The following is a 19,562-nucleotide window of genomic DNA, read 5'->3' on the forward strand; positions in this document are numbered from 1 at the left end:
TTGTGGACTAAACTTTATTATTTTTCAAATGTGGCCTACACAAGTGTTAAGTTGTGTTTGGTGAACTTTACTTTTTTTTTGGTGCAGATCGGGCTACAGAGCTAGTTTAAATCACACGGAGACCGTGTAGACAGCCGTAAACGGCGCTGCAAGGCCAAAAAACCCTCCTCTCGGTTATCCTATATAGTGTTTTTCCACTATTTAGCTGGATACGAGTGGAAAGACACTAATATGAATTTTTTTTTTCAAATTTTAAACTGGCTGCACTATTTGAAAAAAAGGAAATTGTTTTTCAAGGTATGAGGCAGTAACGCACCCTGAGCTGAATCCAACCGGCTATGGCTGCACACAGACTACAGGGCGAGCTGCGCTCACACAGAGACCGTGCAGACAGCCGTAAACGGCGCTGCAAGGCTAACAAACCCTCCTCTAGGTTATCCTATATAGTGTTTTTCCACTATTTAGCTGGATACGAGTGGAAAGACACTAATAGGAATTTTTTTTTTCAAATTTTAAACAGGCTGCACTATTTGAAAAAAAGTAAAATTTTTCTCAAGGTATGAGGCAGTAACGAACCCTGAGCTGAATCCAACCGGCTATGGCTGCACACAGACTACAGGGCGAGCTGGGCTCACACGGAGACCGTGCAGACAGCCGTAAACGGCGCTGCAAGGCCAAAAAAACCTCCTCTAGGTTATCCTATATAGTGTTTTTCCACTATTTAGCTGGATACGAGTGGAAAGACACTAATAGGAATTTTTTTTTTCAAATTTTAAACTGGCTGCACTATTTGAAAAAAAGGAAATTGTTTTTCACGGTATGAGGCAGTAACGCACCCTGAGCTGAATCCAACCGGCTATGGCTGCACACAGACTACAGGGCGAGCTGCGCTCACACAGAGACCGTGCAGACAGCCGTAAACGGCGCTGCAAGGCCAAAAAACCCTCCTCTAGGTTATCCTATATAGTGTTTTTCCACTATTTAGCTGGATACGAGTGGAAAGACACTAATAGGAATTTTTGTTTTTCAAATTTTAAACAGGCTGCACTATTTGAAAAAAAGTTAAATTTTTCTCTAGGTATGAGCCAGTAACGAACCCTGAGCTGAATCCAACCAGCTATGGCTGCACACAGACTACAGGGCGAGCTGGGCTCACACGGAGACCGTGCAGACAGCCGTAAACGGCGCTGCAAGGCCAAAAAACCCTCCTCTAGGTTATCCTATATAGTGTTTTTCCACTATTTAGCTGGATACGAGTGGAAAGACACTAATAGGAATTTTTTTTTTCAAATTTTAAACAGGCTGCACTATTTGAAAAAAAGTAAAATTTTTCTCAAGGTATGAGCCAGTAACGAACCCTGAGCTGAATCCAACCGGCTATGGCTGCACACAGACTACAGGGCGAGCTGGGCTCACACGGAGACCGTGCAGACAGCCGTAAACGGCGCTGCAAGGCCCAAAAACCCCCCTCTAGGTTATCCTATGTAGTGTTTTTCCACAATAGAGCTGGAGACTGGTGGAAAAACGCTAATAGGAAATTTGAGAAAAAATGTGCAGCAGGCTGCACTAAGAGCAAAAAAGAACAACTGTGTGAGGCAGTGTGAACCCCCCCTGAGCTGAATACAACCGGGTATATGGCTGCACACAGACTACAGAGTGAGCTGCACACACACACACACACAGAGACCTTGCAGAACGCTGTTAAAACAGCGCTGCAAGGCAAGAGCAAGGTGAACAGTGAAGAACACACAGCGTTTTGCTAAATTAGCCTTTGGAAAGGAAAATAAAGCAATTAGCTATCTCAACTGGCCCTCAGTTAGGACACAGCGTCCTGTCCCTAACTGAAATCACAGCAGAGTGAGCGCAAAATGGCGGCAGCGTTTTTTATAGTGCAGAGTGACATGATTTCAGCAGCCAATCTAAGCCTTGCCAGTACTTACATGCCCACCATGCTAAACAGGATATGCCCACACTTCCAATCATTCCTCATCGGCTGCTGCGTTCAGTTTGAATTCTGGGAACTTCCGATTCCGGTATCCGATACGCGGGAAGTATCGGAATTCGGTATCGGAATTCCGATACCGCAAATATCGGCCGATACCCGATACTTGCGGTATCGGAATGCTCAACACTAGTCACCACTGCATTGCAATAAAATGCAATAATGGGCGATAAAAAGATCGTTTCTACACCGAAATGGTATCGCTAAAAACTTCAACTCTTAATACATATGTATTTTAATCTTGTTTAAATAAATAGTTTTTTTAATTTTGGCACTGTCTACTGTGGTCTTCTCTTGTGGTGCATATAGTTCATTCAGTTTTCTGTGCCCTTGACATTTAGTATGGGTTTAATTGTAAAGTTATATCATCTGAGAGCAGCCTGATGTAGGCAAAGAGGCCCTGATTCCAATGATGTGTCACTTAGATTACTGGGTGCAGCAGTTGTGATACAGAGTTTTTGCAACCGAGCTGAAGAATCTACCCCCTATATGTACATTGTTTATAGACAAAGATCTGCTTTTCGCAGAAGGGGCGGGGTCAGTCTGTCATGTGGCAGCTAGCAGCTAGTTAGAGCAATGATAATGTCCTAGTGAAAAAACTTGTAGTGTAAGTAAACAGCAGCACACAGCTTGTTAAGACACACATTGTTGAATTCTGTGCTTTAACCCCTACCTCATGCAGTCCTCAGATTACATAGCAAAAAAACCTGCTGACAGATTCCCTTTAAATTCACACTGTTTTTATTTAAATTCTTGTCCTCGTGTTTTGCTAAGACTTCATGGCTTGAATGTGTTGTGTTTTATTTCTAGGTTTTCACATGGATCAGTGAGTGATTCAAATATCACTTCTGTTGCGGTTGACAAATACATCTATGTGGCAAAAAAATACAGTCCGTATGTGGAGATTTGGGATAAAAAGACCGAGAAACTATGTGAAGTGCTTGACTGTGCCCAGCTGCTAAAGTAAATAATTGCTTACTTTTTTCTCCGCAAGGATCTGTTCACAATGTCCGTTTACGCTTCCATTTATAACAGGAAAACGGGACTGTGTGTGGAATCGGGCTGTGTGCATATGCTCGGTATTTGCAGCATTTTTCTGTTTGGTAGAAAACACACTGCGTAGAATACGTGCGTTGTTACGTGCATTTATTTATGCATTTTGTTGCACAGTTATTTGGCTGAAAAATGCTGTAAGAATGCTGAAAGAGTTGACATGCTGAAGAGTTTAAAAAAAAAAAAAAAACTCTTTGGTTCATATCTTCAAGGAAAAACGAAGCCGCATGCGCATTGGTTTGAGAAATCTCATTCACTTTGCTGGTGTTGCAAAACGCGGTGTTTTTTTTCCTTGGCAAAACTGCAGCGTGTGAACCATCTCTTAGCATCGTGGGCAGTCCTGTTTGAAATCGAAGCAGTGGGGGCTAATACTGGGTCCATCCACTTTCCGTTTGTGTTTTGGACAGAAAGAATAAAAAAGATCCCGCAGGCAGAACTTTCTGTAAAAGAACATAAATCAGACAGATCCTATATAAGCATTGTGGTCCCTTCTGTATGACAAAGAACAGACTACAGGAAAAGATCAACTGACATGTGAACAGAGTCTTATCAGCATGATTGCCTGTATACTGGGATTGTCAGATACTGTCAATTGCTACACGAGGGTCCGTGCTCCGGGCCACTAGCCTGATACATCCGCCCACTTGGCTACAATAACCGCAGTTTATAGTGACACCTAAACAAATCCTAATTATCAGGATCATTAGTTTTCTCACTTCTATGATGGTAAATGCAATATTTGTCCAGCTGATAATGTAGGTTAGTTATATTGTTGTGACCATAACGTATGTGGAATCAAATTTGTTATAAAGTGGATCTGTCATCATTTGTGACAGTCGCCTTGATACATTTTTGTTTTATTATTTTGGAGCATTTATTCTTATTAATCTTTGTGGTAATGTTCCTCAGTTACTCCTCCTGAAAATGTGGGAATATATTGACAGCTGGATATTACCGGTTGATGGTGTTTGCATATATATTATACTAGATATTGAACTCACTCTATGCCCAGGTGGCTGGAATTTTTATTGATACACTTATACAGTGCTTTTAATAAAATGGCGCCGGAGATCGCGATATGCACACATGCTGACTTAGCACTATTTCTTTGAAGTAATGTACTACAACGTCAACATAGCAGTTCGCACGATCCGCCTGTTGCTATTATCCCTATGGCCAGCGCAGTGTGGCGCCGCAGTCAGTGCATGCACATTCCATAATATCCCCCGCCATTTTGTTGAAGATGCTGTGTAAGCGAATTGGCATAGACAACGTCTTCAATAAAATGGCGCCGTAGTGAGGTATGCGCACACACTGACTCCGGTGCCGCACTGCGCAAGGTGTTGCTCATCCAGGCTTTGGCCAGAAGGACGCATCCACCATTATATAGAAGATGTCCATATATTATATAGAAACACACGATGGAGCAACCATCAGCTCACCAGGTTGAGAAATTTCTAGAATAAGGGTGCCGAGCACAGAGACTTCAGGCTGGTTTCCTGAGTAAGTGAACCGTGAAAAGAATGGGAAAATCCAGCAACCGCAAAAGTCATAAAACATTACATTAGTAGATTAAAACATGAAAGGGAAAAACTTAAAACCTAACGGTTGACGCGTTTCGCGCTACACTAGCTCTGATTAAAAGCTAGTGTAGCTCAAAACGCTTCGCCTGTTATCATGTTTTTTACATTTTTCCTTTTCATGTTTTAATCTACTAATAAATGTGATGTTTTATGACGTTTGCGGTTGCTGGATTTTCCCATTTTTTTCATGGCCCATATATTATATACTGTTCCAGTCAGTGCTGACTCTATGAAGTTGTGCTGTCAATGTATTCGTAGATATCTAGTAGGAATGAGTAACTGTACAATATAGAGTTGTAAGGAATTCTGCTCTAGAATTGTTGTTTTCTGGGAATTACATGTATATTTCTCACAGAAACATGTCAGGAGATGGGAGAGGTCTGCCTTGTGTACAAGAATGCACTTTTGACAATAGTGTTATTCCGTTTTAGGGAAGAAATTGCAAAGCAGAGAAAATTAAATAAAGAAGATGCTTATACTGCTCGAGTCAAAGCGATGTTTTTACAGAAAAATACGGCTCTTTGGGTTGGAACAGGCGGAGGACATATCCTGCTTATTGACATTTCGACTCGACGACCCATAAGAATCATCTCTAGTTTCTGCGACTCCATTCGCTGCATGGTTCCTTCTCAGCTAGGTAGATGTATATGAGACAAGAATGCATCGTTTTAGCTGCCTTTTTTATAGTTTATATCATCTGACCTCGTGCCCGAAACTAAGAATTACTGGAACATAGATTTTTTTCAAGCTGCTCTGTAGACAATGCAAATTTAATGGAAATACTGCAGATCTGATTTTTAATATTTTAGCTTTTCATAGATATTGTTATTATGGAATGCAACATGCTACTTATAGGTCTGTCATTTTATTTATTTTTATTTGTTTTTATTCCTAGACAAGGGAAATGTAAAGAATGTTGTGCTTGTATTAGGATGCCGCAGCTCACAACATAAAGGTAAATGTCTGTATCTGAAGCATTTGCTCCCTGTTATTGTTTAAAATTAAAAAAATAAGGATGCTTTTATTTGTTTGAAAAGCTTTAAGGTTATAACAATACTTTGTTATGCAAAATACTAGATGGAGGCCTGATGCTATCGTATCGAGAGGGCGGTAATGTAACAATGGGGTCAGGCTTAGCAGCGTTGAGAATCTCTCCCCCCTATGTGCTCACCCACCTATCCACTCTCTCTTTCCCTTTTGTGAGGTAAAATATTGTTTAAAAACAGTCTGTGAAATATTTTACCTGTCAAAATCAATCCACTGTGATCCCCTGCTGTAATGTCAGTATTGTCTTTTGCTTCCTCCCCTGCCCAGGAGATGTGGTATGTTCAGTACACGGTCAGACACGGACAATTTTTAAAATGAACTTTTGTTTGCGGGAAAAGCCTTTTAATGTGACCGGCTTCCTCTGCCTGTAGACACATCGCGCATCTGCTGCCGGGATCAGCCGAATGATTCGCGCAGGCGCAGTGAATCAGACCGCCACCATCTTTGTGCAGACAGATAGCGGCGGTCACATTAAAACTGCCCATGCACTCCTCCTGTACAAAGATGGCAGTGGTCAGTAAATCATTCGGCTGATCCTGGCAGCAGTGTGTTCACGACAGTGTTCCGCTGGTGGTACCGGGCAAGAGGCTGGTACCAGCAGCAGTTTCCATATTGAGACACCCATCACTTGGGTGTCCCAATTTGGCGGTCGGTGAACTTCTGCACCTTGGAATTCTGGGATCTGGACACATCTGGACGGAACAGGATGTGAAGACATTACAAGGTAAGTATATATTAAGATAATCAGCATCAGGGTGGTCCTGGACCAGACAGAGAGGGGTCAGTTTATTTTGTTTTTGTTTTTTTGACTTAATAAACTAAGCCAGTCTTGTTCATGGTTCGTGTCTAGCAGTTGTTGCAGATCAAGCCTATTCCTATACATGGGGTAAAAAGCAGATTTTACAGATGTAAATGGATCTGTTCAATAATGCATGTGAGGAAGCGTCACTTCTTTCCAGTATTTAAGGCTTATTAATTTTTTTTTTTTAGCAAAAATATTACCTTTGTGAAAACGCCGCTTAAAACTTTATACATGCAGGTACCTTTATGTAATTTTGCATCAGTGCGGCAGGTGTCAGCCAATTCTTGGAGCCCACCTCAAGTAAGAGCACACAATGACTCCATCTGCATTATTAAAGTCAATGACCCCATCAACGTATATGCCTGAATCCCATTTCCGGTGCTTCAGACATAAACCCTGACGGCGGTGCTGATGTGAGTGTAAAAAGCTATATGGACATAGCATAAAGGGGGGAAAATGATTCTCCTTATTATTAAAATCCTGGCATTTTAACGGATGTGTTGACTTTTTATGTACATGTATTGATCCAAATGGTAAACCTAAGCCAGAATATATATATACTGTACACAGCTCTGGCACAAAATTAACCCCTTAGTGACAGAGCCAATTTGGTACTTAATGACCGGGCCAATTTTTGCAATTCTGACCACTGTCACTTTATGAGGTTATAACTCTGGAACGCTTCAACGGATCCCGCTGATTCTGAGATTGTTTTTTCGTGACATATTGTACTTCATGTTAGTGGTAACATTTCTTCGATATTACTTGCGATTATTTATGAAAAAAAAACGGAAATATGGCGAAAATTTTTAAAATTTTGCAATTTTCAAACTTTGTATTTTTATGCCCTTAAATCAGAGAGATATGTCACAAAAAATAGTTAATAAATAACATTTCCCACATGTCTACTTTACATCAGCACAATTTTGGAAACAAAATTTTTTTTTGTTAGGGAGTTATAAGGGTTAAAAGTTGACCAGCAATTTCTCATTTTTACAACACCATTTTTTTTTAGGGACCACATCACATTTGAAGTCATTTTGAGGGGTCTATATGATAGAAAATAATGAAGTGTGACACCATTCTAAAAACTACACCCCTCAAGGTTCTCAAAACCACATTCAAGAAGTTTATTAACCCTTTACGTGCTTCACAGGAACTGAAACAATGTGGAAGGAAAAAATGAACATTTAACTTTTTTTTGCAAACATCTTAATTCAGAACCATTTTTTTTATTTTCACAAGTGTAAAAACAGAAATGTAACCATAAATTTTGTTATGCAATTTCTCCTGAATACGCCAATACCCCATATGTGGGGGTAAACCACTTTTTGGGCGCACCGCAGAACTTAGAAGTGAAGGAGCGCCGTTTGACTTTTTCAATGCAGAATTGGCTGGGATTGAGATCGGACGCCATGTCACGTTTGGAGAGCCTCTGATGTGCCTAAACAGTGGAAACTCCCCACAAGTGACACCATTTTGGAAACTAGACCCCTTAAGGAACTTATCTAGATGTCTGGTGAGTACTTTGAACCCCCAAGTGCTTCACAGAAGTTTATAACGTAGAGCCGTGAAAATAAAAAATCGCTTTTGTTTACACAAAAATGATCTTTTTGCCCACAAATTTTTATTTTCACAAGGGTAACAGCAGAAATTAGACCACAAAAGTTGTTGTGCAATTTCTCCTGAGTACGCTGATACCCAATATGTGGGCGTAAACCACTGTTAGGGCGCACCGCAGAGCTTGGAAGAGAAGGAGTGCCGTTTTACTTTTTCAATGTAGAATTGGCTGGAATTGAGATTGGACGCCATGTCGCGTTTGGAGAGCCCCTGATGTGCCTAAACAGTGGAAACCCCCCACAAGTGACACCATTTTGGAAACTAGACCCCTTAAGGAACTTATCTAGATGTGTGGCGAGCACTTTGAACCCCCATGTGCTTCACAGAAGTTTATAACGTAGAGCCGTGAAAAAAAAAAATTGCATTTTTTTCTACAAAAATGATCTTTTTGCCCACAAATTTTTATTTTCACAAGGGTAACAGGAGAAATTAGACCACTAAAGTTGTTGTGCAATTTCTCCTGAGTACGTCGATACCCAATATGTGGGGGTAAACCACTGTTTGGGCGCACCGCAGAGCTTGGAAGAGAAAGAGTGCCGTTTTACTTTTTCAATGTAGAATTGGCTGCAATTGAGATCGGATGCCATGTCGCGTTTGGAGAGCCCCTGATGTGCCTAAACAGTAGAAATCCCCCACAAGTGACCCCATTTTGGAAACTAGACCCCCCATGGAACTTATCTAGATGTGTGGTGAGAACCTTGAATGCCCAAGTGCTTCACAGAAGTTTATAATGCAGAGCCGTGAAAATAAAAAATATATTTTTTTTCCACAAAAAAGATTTTTTAGCCCCCAAGTTTTTATTTTCACAAGGGTAACAAGAGAAATTGGACCCCAAAAGTTGTTGTCCAATTTGTCCTGAGTATGCTGGTACCCCATATGTGGGGGTAAACCACTGTTTGGGCGCACGGCAGAGCTCGGAAGGAAGGAGCGCCGTTTTGGAATGCAGACTTTGATAGAATGGTCTGCGGGTATTATGTTGCGTTTGCAGAGCCCCTGATGTACCTAACCAGTAGAAACGCTCCACAAGTGACCCCATTTTGGAAACTAGACCCCCCAAGGAACTTATCTAGATGTGTGGTGAGAACCTTGAATGCCCAAGTGCTTCACAGAAGTTTAGAATGCAGAGTCGTGAAAATAAAAAATATTTTTTTTTTCCACAAAAAAGATATTGTAGCCCCCAAGTTTTTATTTTCACAAGGGTAACAAGAGAAATTGGACCCCAGAAGTTGTTGTCCAATTTATCCCGAGTACGCTGATGCCCCATATGTGGGGGTAACCCACTGTTTGGGCGCACGGCAGAGCTCAGAAGGGAGGGAGCACCATTTGACTTTTTGAGCGCAAAATTGGCTGTCGTGTTTGGAGACCCCCTGATGTACCTAAACAGTGGAAACCCCCCAATTCTAGCTCCAACCCTAACCCCAACACACCCCTAACCCTAATCCCAACCTGATCCATAATCCTAATCACTAACCCTAACCATAATCACAACCCTTACCCCAAAACAACCCTAATGTCAACCCTAACTATAACCCTAATCAAAACCCTAAATCCAACACACCCCTAATCCTAATCTCAACCCTAACCTCAAACCTAACCCTAATCCCAATACACCCCTAATCACAACCCTAACCTTAACCCTAATCCCAAACCTAACCCTAATCCCAAGCGTAACCCTAATGCCAACCCTAACCCTAATACCAACCCTAATCCAAACCCTAACCCTAATCCCAGCTCTAACCCTAACTTTAGCCCCAACCCTAACCCTAACTTTAGCCCCAACCCTAACCCTAGCCCTAAGGCTACTTTCACACTTGCGTCGTTTGGCATTCCGTCGCAATCCGTCGTTTTGGACAAGAAACGGATCCTGCAAATGTGCCCGCAGGATGCGTTTTTTGCCCATAGACTTGTATTGCCGACGGATCGTGACGGATGGCCACACGTCGCGTCCGTCGTGCACTGGATCAGTTGTGTTTTGGCGGAGCGTCGGCACAAAAAAACGTTCAATGAAACGTTTTTTTGTACGTCGCATCCACCATTTCTGACCGCGCATGCGTGGCCGTAACTCCGCCCCCTCCTCCCCAGGACATAGATTGGGCAGCGGATGCGTTGAAAAACTACAGCTGCTGCCCACGTTGTGCACAATTTTCACAACGTGCGTCGGTATGTCGGGCCGACGCATTGCGACGGCCCCGTACCGACGTAAGTGTGAAAGAAGCCTAACCCTAAATTTAGCCCCAACCCTAACCCTAAATTTAGCCCCAACCCTAACCCTAAATTTAGCCCTAACCCTAGCCCTACCCCTAACCCTAACCTAACCCCTAACCCTACCCCTTACCCTACCCCTACCCCTAACCCTACCCCTAATTTTAGCCCCAACTGCTGTTCTCCTGCCGGCCGGCAGATGGAGACAGATGGCGGGCGCACTGGGCATGCGCCCGCCATTTTCTTCTGCCGGCGGCCAGGAGGAGCAGCAAGAGGATCCAGGGACACAGGTGAGTATTGTAGGGTCCCGAATCCCCCTATTTCTCTGTCCTCTGATGTGCGATCACATCAGAGGACAGAGAATTTCACTTTACTTTTTTTCTTTTTTTTTTTTTTTTGCGGTCGCCGGTAAACAGTTAATTACCGGCGATCGCAAAACAGGGGTCGGTAAAACCGACCCCGATCATGCTCTTTGGGGTCTCGGCTACCCTCGGCAGCCGAGACCCCAAAGATTCTCCTGGTGCCGGCCGGCGGGCGCACTGCGCATGCGCCCTCCATTTTGAAGATGGCGGCGCCCACCGGGAGACACGAGGAGCATCTGGGGAGCTAGGTGAGTATTGGGGGGCCACTTGGGACCCCTTTTCTCTGTCCTCCGATGTGCGATCACATCGGAGGACAGAGAAATTAAAAAGAGATCGCTTTTTTTTTTTTTTTTTTGCGATCGCCGGTAAACGGTTAATTACCGGCGATCGCAAATGCGGGGTGGGTTAAAAAAAACCCAAATCATGTTCTCTGGGGTCTCGGCTACCCCCGGCAGCCGAGACCCCGGAGAAAATCGGCCTCTGGGGGGCGCTATTGACTTTTTCCACAGCGCCGTTAATTAACGGCGCTGTGGTTTAAGTACCCTTAGCGGCCGCCGTTAAAAGGCGTATCGGCGGTCGCTAAGGGGTTAAGAGACCACCACATCAAAGCCCTGCCATGGGCAGCCCAATCTCCAGACCTGAACCCCATTGAAAACCTCTGGAATGTAATCAAGAGGATGATGGATAGTCACAAGGCATTAAACAAAGATGAACAGCTTATACATTTTTGCACCAGAAGCAGTGCGAAAGACTGGTGGAAAACATGCCAAGACGCATGAAATCTGTGATTAAAAATCATGGTTATTCCACAAAATATTGATTTCTGAACTCTTCCTGAGTTAAAACATTAGTATTGTTGTTTCTAAATTATTATGAACTTGTTTTCTTTGCATTATTTGAGGTCTGAAAGCACTGTTGTTGTTTGTTTTTTTTTTTTATTTTTTTATTTTAACCATTTCTCCTTTTCAGGAAAAAAAACAAAATGTATTGCTTGGAAATTCGGGGACATGTTGTCAGAAGTTTATAGAATAAAAGAACAATTTACATTTTACTCAAAAATATACCTATAATGAGAAAAATCGGACAAACTGAACATTTTGCAGTGGTCTCTTAATTTTTGCAAGAGCTGTATCTATCTATCTATTTATCTATCTAATTTTTAGATGTCTGAAACCAGTAATGGCTTGGAAAAGTAACATGAACAAATATTCAAGATTGTGTAGCTTTTGGTCACAGAAATCTTTTCTGCTGACCATGTTAACACCTTAGTACAATGCCTAGACCACTTTTGCACCATTATTTTATCTACGTTTTTCAAGAACTTTTCTTTTAACATTTTCCAGAACCGTACAGTACATTGTGGTTGTGTAATGGGTTTCTGCATATAGACATAGATGCCGATTCATCAAAGCTTTTATACCAGAAAATTTTCGTGAAACGCTTTGAAAAGTCACAGAATTTTTGCGCAACAAGAGATTGCAAAGAATGTTGCGATTTCATCATTTTCTCCCAAGTTTAAAGCAGCACCTGATGTGAGCACTACAGTGATGGAAACAATACACCCTCTAGTGCCTGTGCCTCGGGGGCTGTGGTTGGTGCGGCCCAAAAGGTTATCATCAACAGATTAAAAAACTGACAGACTCCATACTTAGAGCTCATGAGAGTTATTGAAAAGAAGGATGGCTACATTGGTCACTGATATATTTTTACTGAAATGTCAGGAATGTATTTTTGTACATTTTGAGTTGTGTGGTTATTATTCTCATTGTAACAGATGAAAATAAACAATTGAGATTGTGAAATGTACATTTTCCATTAAGTTACGTAATAATTTTGCACACACAAATATTCTCCTAAGAAAGATAAAACTTCACTTCTACTTTTTAAAATGTTCAGGTTTTAGAATAATTAAACTTTGGGATTGATCAACAGCGTTGTAGTTATTCAATAATAAAATTAATAATCAAAAATGCAAATGACATAATAATTGTGTGCAGTGTATGCTTTCTGTTATTCCTCCAATTATTATTTAATATCTAGACTTCTAATGTGTTTTCTGGTATTTCAGAAATACAGTCATTTCTTTCTGTGTGGGATATGAACCTTCCTCATGAGGTCCAAAACCTTAAGAAGCATAATGAAATAAGACATGAGCTTGCAGAAAAATCAAGAGGATTATCGCTGGACTGATAGACGCTGGTAAGTCATAGAAAACAGTGGTGAGTCGTAATGCTGTATATGTCACTCAGAAGTCCATGTACCTCATATGTATAGAACCTTTAACTACTTACGGTGGCTTGGGACTCAGTATTTTGTGAAACTGGTAGCAGAGTTGCGCAGATCTGATATTAACCCCTTCGCGACCTTTGACTTAAGTTTATGTCATAGGTTGTGAACCCCTTTCTGACCATGACGTAAACTTATGTCATGACGATCGTGCGGGCGCTGTGCCCGTGCAATTTACCCTGGGAGCTCGGCTTAAGTAGTAACCGAGACCCAGCTGTCACGGCCAGGATCAGAGCCGACACCACCCTGAGCCATTTAACCCCTAAATGTTGCGATTGATATCAATCACAGCATTTAGGAGGCTGGGGGGAGGGAAGGGGCTTCCTGTCCCTTCCAATCGGCGCCCCCGCAACATGACGAGGGCCTGATCGTTGCCATTGCAACTCAAGATCTTGATGACGAACTCCCGGTCAGCCAGATACGCCAAGCCTGTTAGACCATGCTACAGAGCACTGTCCCTGGCGCAGCACTCCACACACCCATTGGCTGTGCTGCGACATGGGTGCCAATCTGTTCCCATAGTTGGCTGTCTGCCTTGATTGTGCTCCTATAAAGACCAGTCTGTTCATATAGGACCATGATTCTTTACAAAATACTGCAATGCTGCAATACAGTATATAGGATAAACAATCGTCCGGACGATCACCGGTTGAAGGTTTCCTAAGAAGACAAAAAAATGTTTTTCAAAATATTAATTTTTTTACACATATTGGGTATTGCTACATCCATTTGATTTATCAAAATGTTTAATGTTTAACCCTTAAGGAGAAAAAAAATCAAAACCCCAGAAATGTGGATTTTTGGTTTCGGCAACACCTCAATAAATGCAATAAGAAGTGATCAAAACATAGTCACTACCCCAAAATACTATTTATTTATTTAATTTACTCACTTATATAGTGCCATTATTTCCGTAGCGCTTTACAGACATCGTCACAACATTCCCCATTGGGGCTCACAATCTAGATTCCTTATCAGTATGGGAGGAAACTGGAGTACTCAGAGAAAACCCACGCAAACATGGGGAGAACATACAAACTTCTTACAGATGGTGGGATTTGAAGCCAGGACCCCAGCTCAGCAAGGCTGCAATGCTAACCACTGAGCCAGTGTGCTGCTCTAAGTATATAAACATAAGCAAGATGGAAGCCTCCATTAATGCAAATATGAAAATGTTATGGGGTCTCGGAAAATGGCAACACTTGCAGTTTGATTCATTAAAAAAAAAAATTCAGAATTTTTTTTCAACACCTAAAAAAACAAACTACGAGTTTAGTGTCACTGTAATTAATGAATTCAGTAGAAGCGAAGGTCGCGCAGTTGCATTTTTTGTCCAAGTTCATCACAGTTAGATTATTCTAATTTTTCCTGATACATTAAATTGAGTCGTTTAAAACTGCAACTTTTCCTGTTAAAAAACAGTCCTCATATAGCTATGAGGCTAAAAAAATAAAAAGTTATAGTTATTGGAATGAGGAGGCAAAAAAAATGAAAGTTGAAAATCGAAAAATTGCCCATTGGGAAAGGGTTGCATAGGGGATAGTTTGTTGTCACCAGACAACCCATTTACAGAAGTTATTGATTGTCGGGGGACACTGACAGAATGGGGAACTTTTAGCTAGTTAGAATGGATAGAACGGACGATCATATTCTCAACTGTTGTTTCTTTTGTTCTCTATGGGATTGCCAACCACTGTGCTTGTTTCTTGTTTATGGCAGTACTATAGAGAATGAATGGGATAAAAGTGCCTTGTCAGGGAAAACAATTTTGTGTTCTGACAATTGGTGCGAGTCGCAGATAGGTTTTTACCAGTGATGAGCGAACGTGCTTGGATAAGGTGTTATCTGAGCATGCTCTTGTGCTAATATAGTATCATCAGTGTGCTCAAATACAATTTGTGAATTGCCACGGCTGCATGTCTCGCAGCTGCTGCTGTAATAACTTGTTTTCACCGAAAAACCTGTTTACCTGATACCATCCAATAGAATGGGTACTGTTGAAGTATTACACACTTGTTCAATTTCTAGTAAAATAGTTATTTATACCAAATACCAAAATAGCACCTTTTATAGTTGTATGATCATCATTTATAGCAAATATTTTCTCTTTTAGCAGTAGTATCATCTATCAACATGTTGCCTTTGACGAAACCCTCGACATGACTGCAACCTACCCCTTACTGCTCCTGAAAAGCTACTATATGAAGACAAGGAAAAAAATTATGTATATTGTACATCAATGTCTATTCATAATGAATCCATCTTCATATTGATTTATTTTAGGTATACATTTAATATTTTGTCTTATTTTGTGCATGTACAATATGTATGTAAATATCATTATATACTTCTGATATATTCTCCAGATATTTTTTTTATATTTAAAGGGAACCTGTCAGCAGGATTGTGCACAGTAAACTACAGACAATGTTAGGCGGGCGCCTTTATACTGATTAAAATGATACTTGGGTTGATGAAATCTGTCTTCTGGTTGTTTTTTTAATCTTTATTTTCAGTTTTGAGCTAATAATATGCTCGTGCTCCGGGGCTGGCCTGGATGGGGGTCTTCAAGTGGAGCTTCGATTAGATATTCATAATGGAGACTGCTGACAGGTCACTGATCCCTCACTGACATGCCCCCTAGTTTACATAATGAATATACTAATTAGTGATGAGCGAATATACTCATTACTCGAGATTTCTCGAGCATGCTCTGGGGCCCTCCGAGTATTTTTTAGTGCTCGGAGATTTTAGTTTTTCTTGCTGCAGCTGAATGATTTACATCTGTTAGCCAGCATAAGTACATGTGGGGATTCCCTAGCAACCAGGCAACCCCCACATGTACTTAAAAATACTCGGAGGACCCCCCGAGCATGCTCGAAAAATCTCGAGTAATGAGTATATTCTCTCATCACTAATACTAGTGTGTGTATTTGAAAAAGAAAAAAAATCACTTCATCAAAATGGCGGCGCCTGTGCAGTAGCATCTATTGCATTCCAATAGATGCTACTGCGCAAGCGCTGCCGTTGCCAACTTGTTACTGGAGCTATTCTTTTTTTTTTTTTACTACAACAGAATGGCGCTGAAGGCGGCGTATGCGCAGTATTATCGGCAATCGATCATGTCAAAGTGCGCATTTGCCGCCCTTTGTCTTCAGAGGACCAGTGCGCAGGAGCGCGCACAAAGAGGAAATCGCCCCTGAACACAACTTACGGCCACGGTAAAATAGTTATCAAGTATAGAATAACTAGATGGTGGCCCGATTCTAACGCATCGGGTATTCTAGAATATGTATTTATGTATGTATATAGCAGCCACATAGTATATAGCACAGGCCATGTACAGTAGTATATAGGAGCCATGTAGTATATAGCAGACAAATACTACGTGGCCTGTGCTATATACTATGTGGCTGCTATATACATACATATTATAGAATACCCAATGCGTTAATACAGGCCACGCAATATATAACAGTGGCCACGCAGTACAGTTAGGTCCATATATATTTGGACAGAGACAACATTTTTCTAATTTTGATAATTGACATTACCACAATGAATTTTAAACAAAACAATTCAGATGCAGTTGAAGTTCAGCTTTCATTTAAGGGTATCCACATTAAAATTGAATGAAGGGTTTAGGAGTTTCAGCTCCTTAACATGTGCCACCCTGTTTTTATAGGGAACAAAAGTAATTGGACAGATTCAATAATTTTAAATAAAATGTTCATTTTTAGTACTTGGTTGAAAACCCTTTGTTGGCAATGACTGCCTGAAGTCTTGAACTCATGGACATCACCAGACACCGTGTTTCCTCCTTTTTGATGCACTGTCAGGCCTTCACTGCAGTGGTTTTCAGTTGCTGTTTGTTTGTGGGCCTTTCTGTCTGAAGTTTAATCTTTAACAAGTGAAATGCATGCTCAATTGGGTTGAGATCAGGTGACTGACTTGGCCATTCAAGAATATTCCACTTCTTTGCTTTAATAAACTCCTGGATTGCTTTGGCTTTATGTTTTGGGTCATTGTCCATCTGTAGTATGAAACGACGACCAATCAGTTTTGCTGCATTTGGCTGGATCTGAGCTCACAGTGTGTCTCTGAATACCTCAGAATTCATTCGGCTGCTTCTGTCCTGTGTCACATCATCAATAAACACTAGTGACCCAGTGCCACTGGCAGCCATGCATGCCCAAGCCATCACACTGCCTCCGCCGTGTTTTACAGATGATGTGGTATGCTTTGGATCATGAGCTGTACCAAGACTTCACCATACTTTTCTCTTTCCATCATTCTGGTAGAGGTTGATCTTTGTTTCATTTGTCCAAAGAATGTTCTTCCAGAACTGTGCTGGCTTTTTTAGATGTTTTTTTGCAAAGTCCAGTCTAGCCTTTTTATTCTTGATGCTTATGAGTGGCTTGCACCGTGCAGTGAACCCTCTGTATTTACTTTCATGCAGTCTTCTCTTCATGGTTGATCTGGATATTGATACGCCTACCTCCTGGAGAGTGCTGTTCACTTGGTTGGCTGTTGTGAAGGGGTTTCTCTTCACCATGGAGATTATTCTGCGATCATCCACCACTGTTGTCTTCCGTGGGGGCCCAGGTCTTTTTGCATTGATGAGTTCACCAGTGCTTTCTTTCTTTCTCAGGATGTACCAAACTGTAGATGTTGCCAATCCTAATATTGTAGCAATTTCTCGGATGGGTTTTTTCTGTTTTCGCAGCTTAAGGATGGCTTGTTTCACCTGCATGGAGAGCTCCTTTGACCGCATGTTTACTTCACAGCAAAACCTTCCAAATGCAAGCACCACACCTCAAATCAACTCCAGGCCTTTTATCTGCTTAATTGAGAATGACATAACGAAGGGATTGCCCACACCTGTCCATGAAATAGCCTTGGAGTCAATTGTCCAATAACTTTTGATCCCTTTAAAAACAGGGTGGCACATGTTAAGGAGCTGAAACTCCTAAACCTTTCATCCAATTGTAATGTGGATACCCTCAAATGAAAGCTGAAAGTCTGAACTTCAACTGCATCAGAATTGTTTTGTTTTAAATTCATAGTGGTAATGTCTGTAACCAAAATTAGAAAAATGTTGTCTCTGTCCAAATATATATGGACCTAACTGTATATAACACAGCCACGTACTATATAACACAGCCCACGCAGTATATAGCAGCCACGCAGTATATAACACAGGCGACATAGTATATAACACTGGCCACGTAATATATAGCACAACCCACGCAGTATATAGCAGCCACGTTGTATATAACACTGTCCACGCAGTATATAGCACAGCCCACGTATTATATAGCACAGCCCACGCAGTATATAGCAGCCACGCAGTATATAACACTGCCCACGCAGTATATAGCACAGCCCATGTAATATATAGCACAGCCCACGCAGTATATAGCAGCCACGTAGTATGTAACACTGCCCACGCAGCATCTAGCACAGCCTACGTAATATACAGCACAGCCCACGTAATATACAGCACAGCCCATGCAGTATATAGCAGCCACGTAGTATATAACACTCCCCTCACAGTATATAGCAGCCACGTAGTATATAACAGTGGCCACGTAATATATAGCACAGCCCACGCAGTATATAGCACAGGCCACAGAGTATATCACACAGCCCACATAGTATATAACACTGCCTATGTAGTATATAGCAGCCACGCGGTATCTAACACAGCCCACGTAGTATACAGCAGTGTGGGCACGATATCCCTGTTTAAAAAAAATAATTAAAATTAAAAAAAATTATATTATCACCCCCGGGATCCACCGAAGCTCCGGCGATATGCGCGCGGCTACCGCCATCTTCCGTTCCCAGGATGCATTGCGAAATTACCCAGATGACTTAGCGGTCTCGCGAGACTGCTAAGTCTTCTGGGTAATTTCGCAATGCATCGCCAGGAACTGAAGATGGCGGCAGGCGCGTGCGGCTCGGCGGACTACGGAGGCTGAGAATAGCAGGTCTTTTTATTATTTTTAACATTACATTTTTTTACTATTGATGCCGCATAGGCAGCATCAATAGTAAAATGTTGGGGACACACAGGGTTAATAGCAGCGGTTACGGAGTGCGTTACCCGCAGCATAACGCGGTCCGTTACCGCCAACATTAACCTTGTGTGAGCGGTGACTGGATGGGAGTATGCGGGCGCCGGGCACTGACTTCGGGGAGTAAGGAGCTGCCATTTTCTTCCGGACTGTGCCCGAGTGGCTTCAGAACAAAGGAGTGGCTTCAGAACAACTCTGTGACCATTCTTGACTGGCCCAGCCAGATTCTTGACCTAAACTCAACTGGAGAGACCTGAAAATGGCTGTCCACCAACGTTCACCGTCCAACCTGATGGAACTGGAGAAGATCTGCAGGAATAATGGCAGAGGATCCCCAAATCCAGGTGTGAAAAACTTGTTGCATCATTCCCAAAAAGACTCATGGCTGTACTAGCTCAAAAGGGTGCTTCTACTCAATATTGAGCAAAGGGTCTGAATACTTATGACCATGTGTTATTTCAGTTTTTCTTTTTTAATAAATTTGCAAAAATTTCTACAGTTAAGATGAGGTGCAGAGTGTACATT

At 41.7% G+C, this 19,562-nt stretch overlaps 1 protein-coding gene across 2 annotated transcripts in view; it reads left to right on the forward strand.

Moving 5' to 3' along the window:
• LRRK2 (leucine rich repeat kinase 2) overlaps positions 1 to 15,436 on the forward strand; it is a 321,822-nt gene extending 306,386 nt beyond the window's left edge. The window contains exons 49-53 of one of the 2 annotated variants that reach the window (XM_069765011.1): positions 2,813 to 2,965; positions 5,070 to 5,275; positions 5,534 to 5,593; positions 12,740 to 12,870; positions 15,071 to 15,436. In XM_069765011.1, coding sequence (XP_069621112.1) covers positions 2,813 to 2,965; positions 5,070 to 5,275; positions 5,534 to 5,593; positions 12,740 to 12,861 — 541 coding nt within the window. In that variant the 3' untranslated portion in view covers positions 12,862 to 12,870; positions 15,071 to 15,436. The remainder of the gene's footprint in view (positions 1 to 2,812; positions 2,966 to 5,069; positions 5,276 to 5,533; positions 5,594 to 12,739; positions 12,871 to 15,070) is intronic. The other variant, XM_069765012.1, reaches the window with a different exon arrangement.
• Positions 15,437 to 19,562: the final 4,126 nt, after the last annotated feature.

The sequence above is a fragment of the Ranitomeya imitator genome, chromosome 4 (genome assembly GCF_032444005.1).
Source record: "Ranitomeya imitator isolate aRanImi1 chromosome 4, aRanImi1.pri, whole genome shotgun sequence".
In the NCBI taxonomy this organism is placed as follows: domain Eukaryota; kingdom Metazoa; phylum Chordata; class Amphibia; order Anura; family Dendrobatidae; genus Ranitomeya; species Ranitomeya imitator.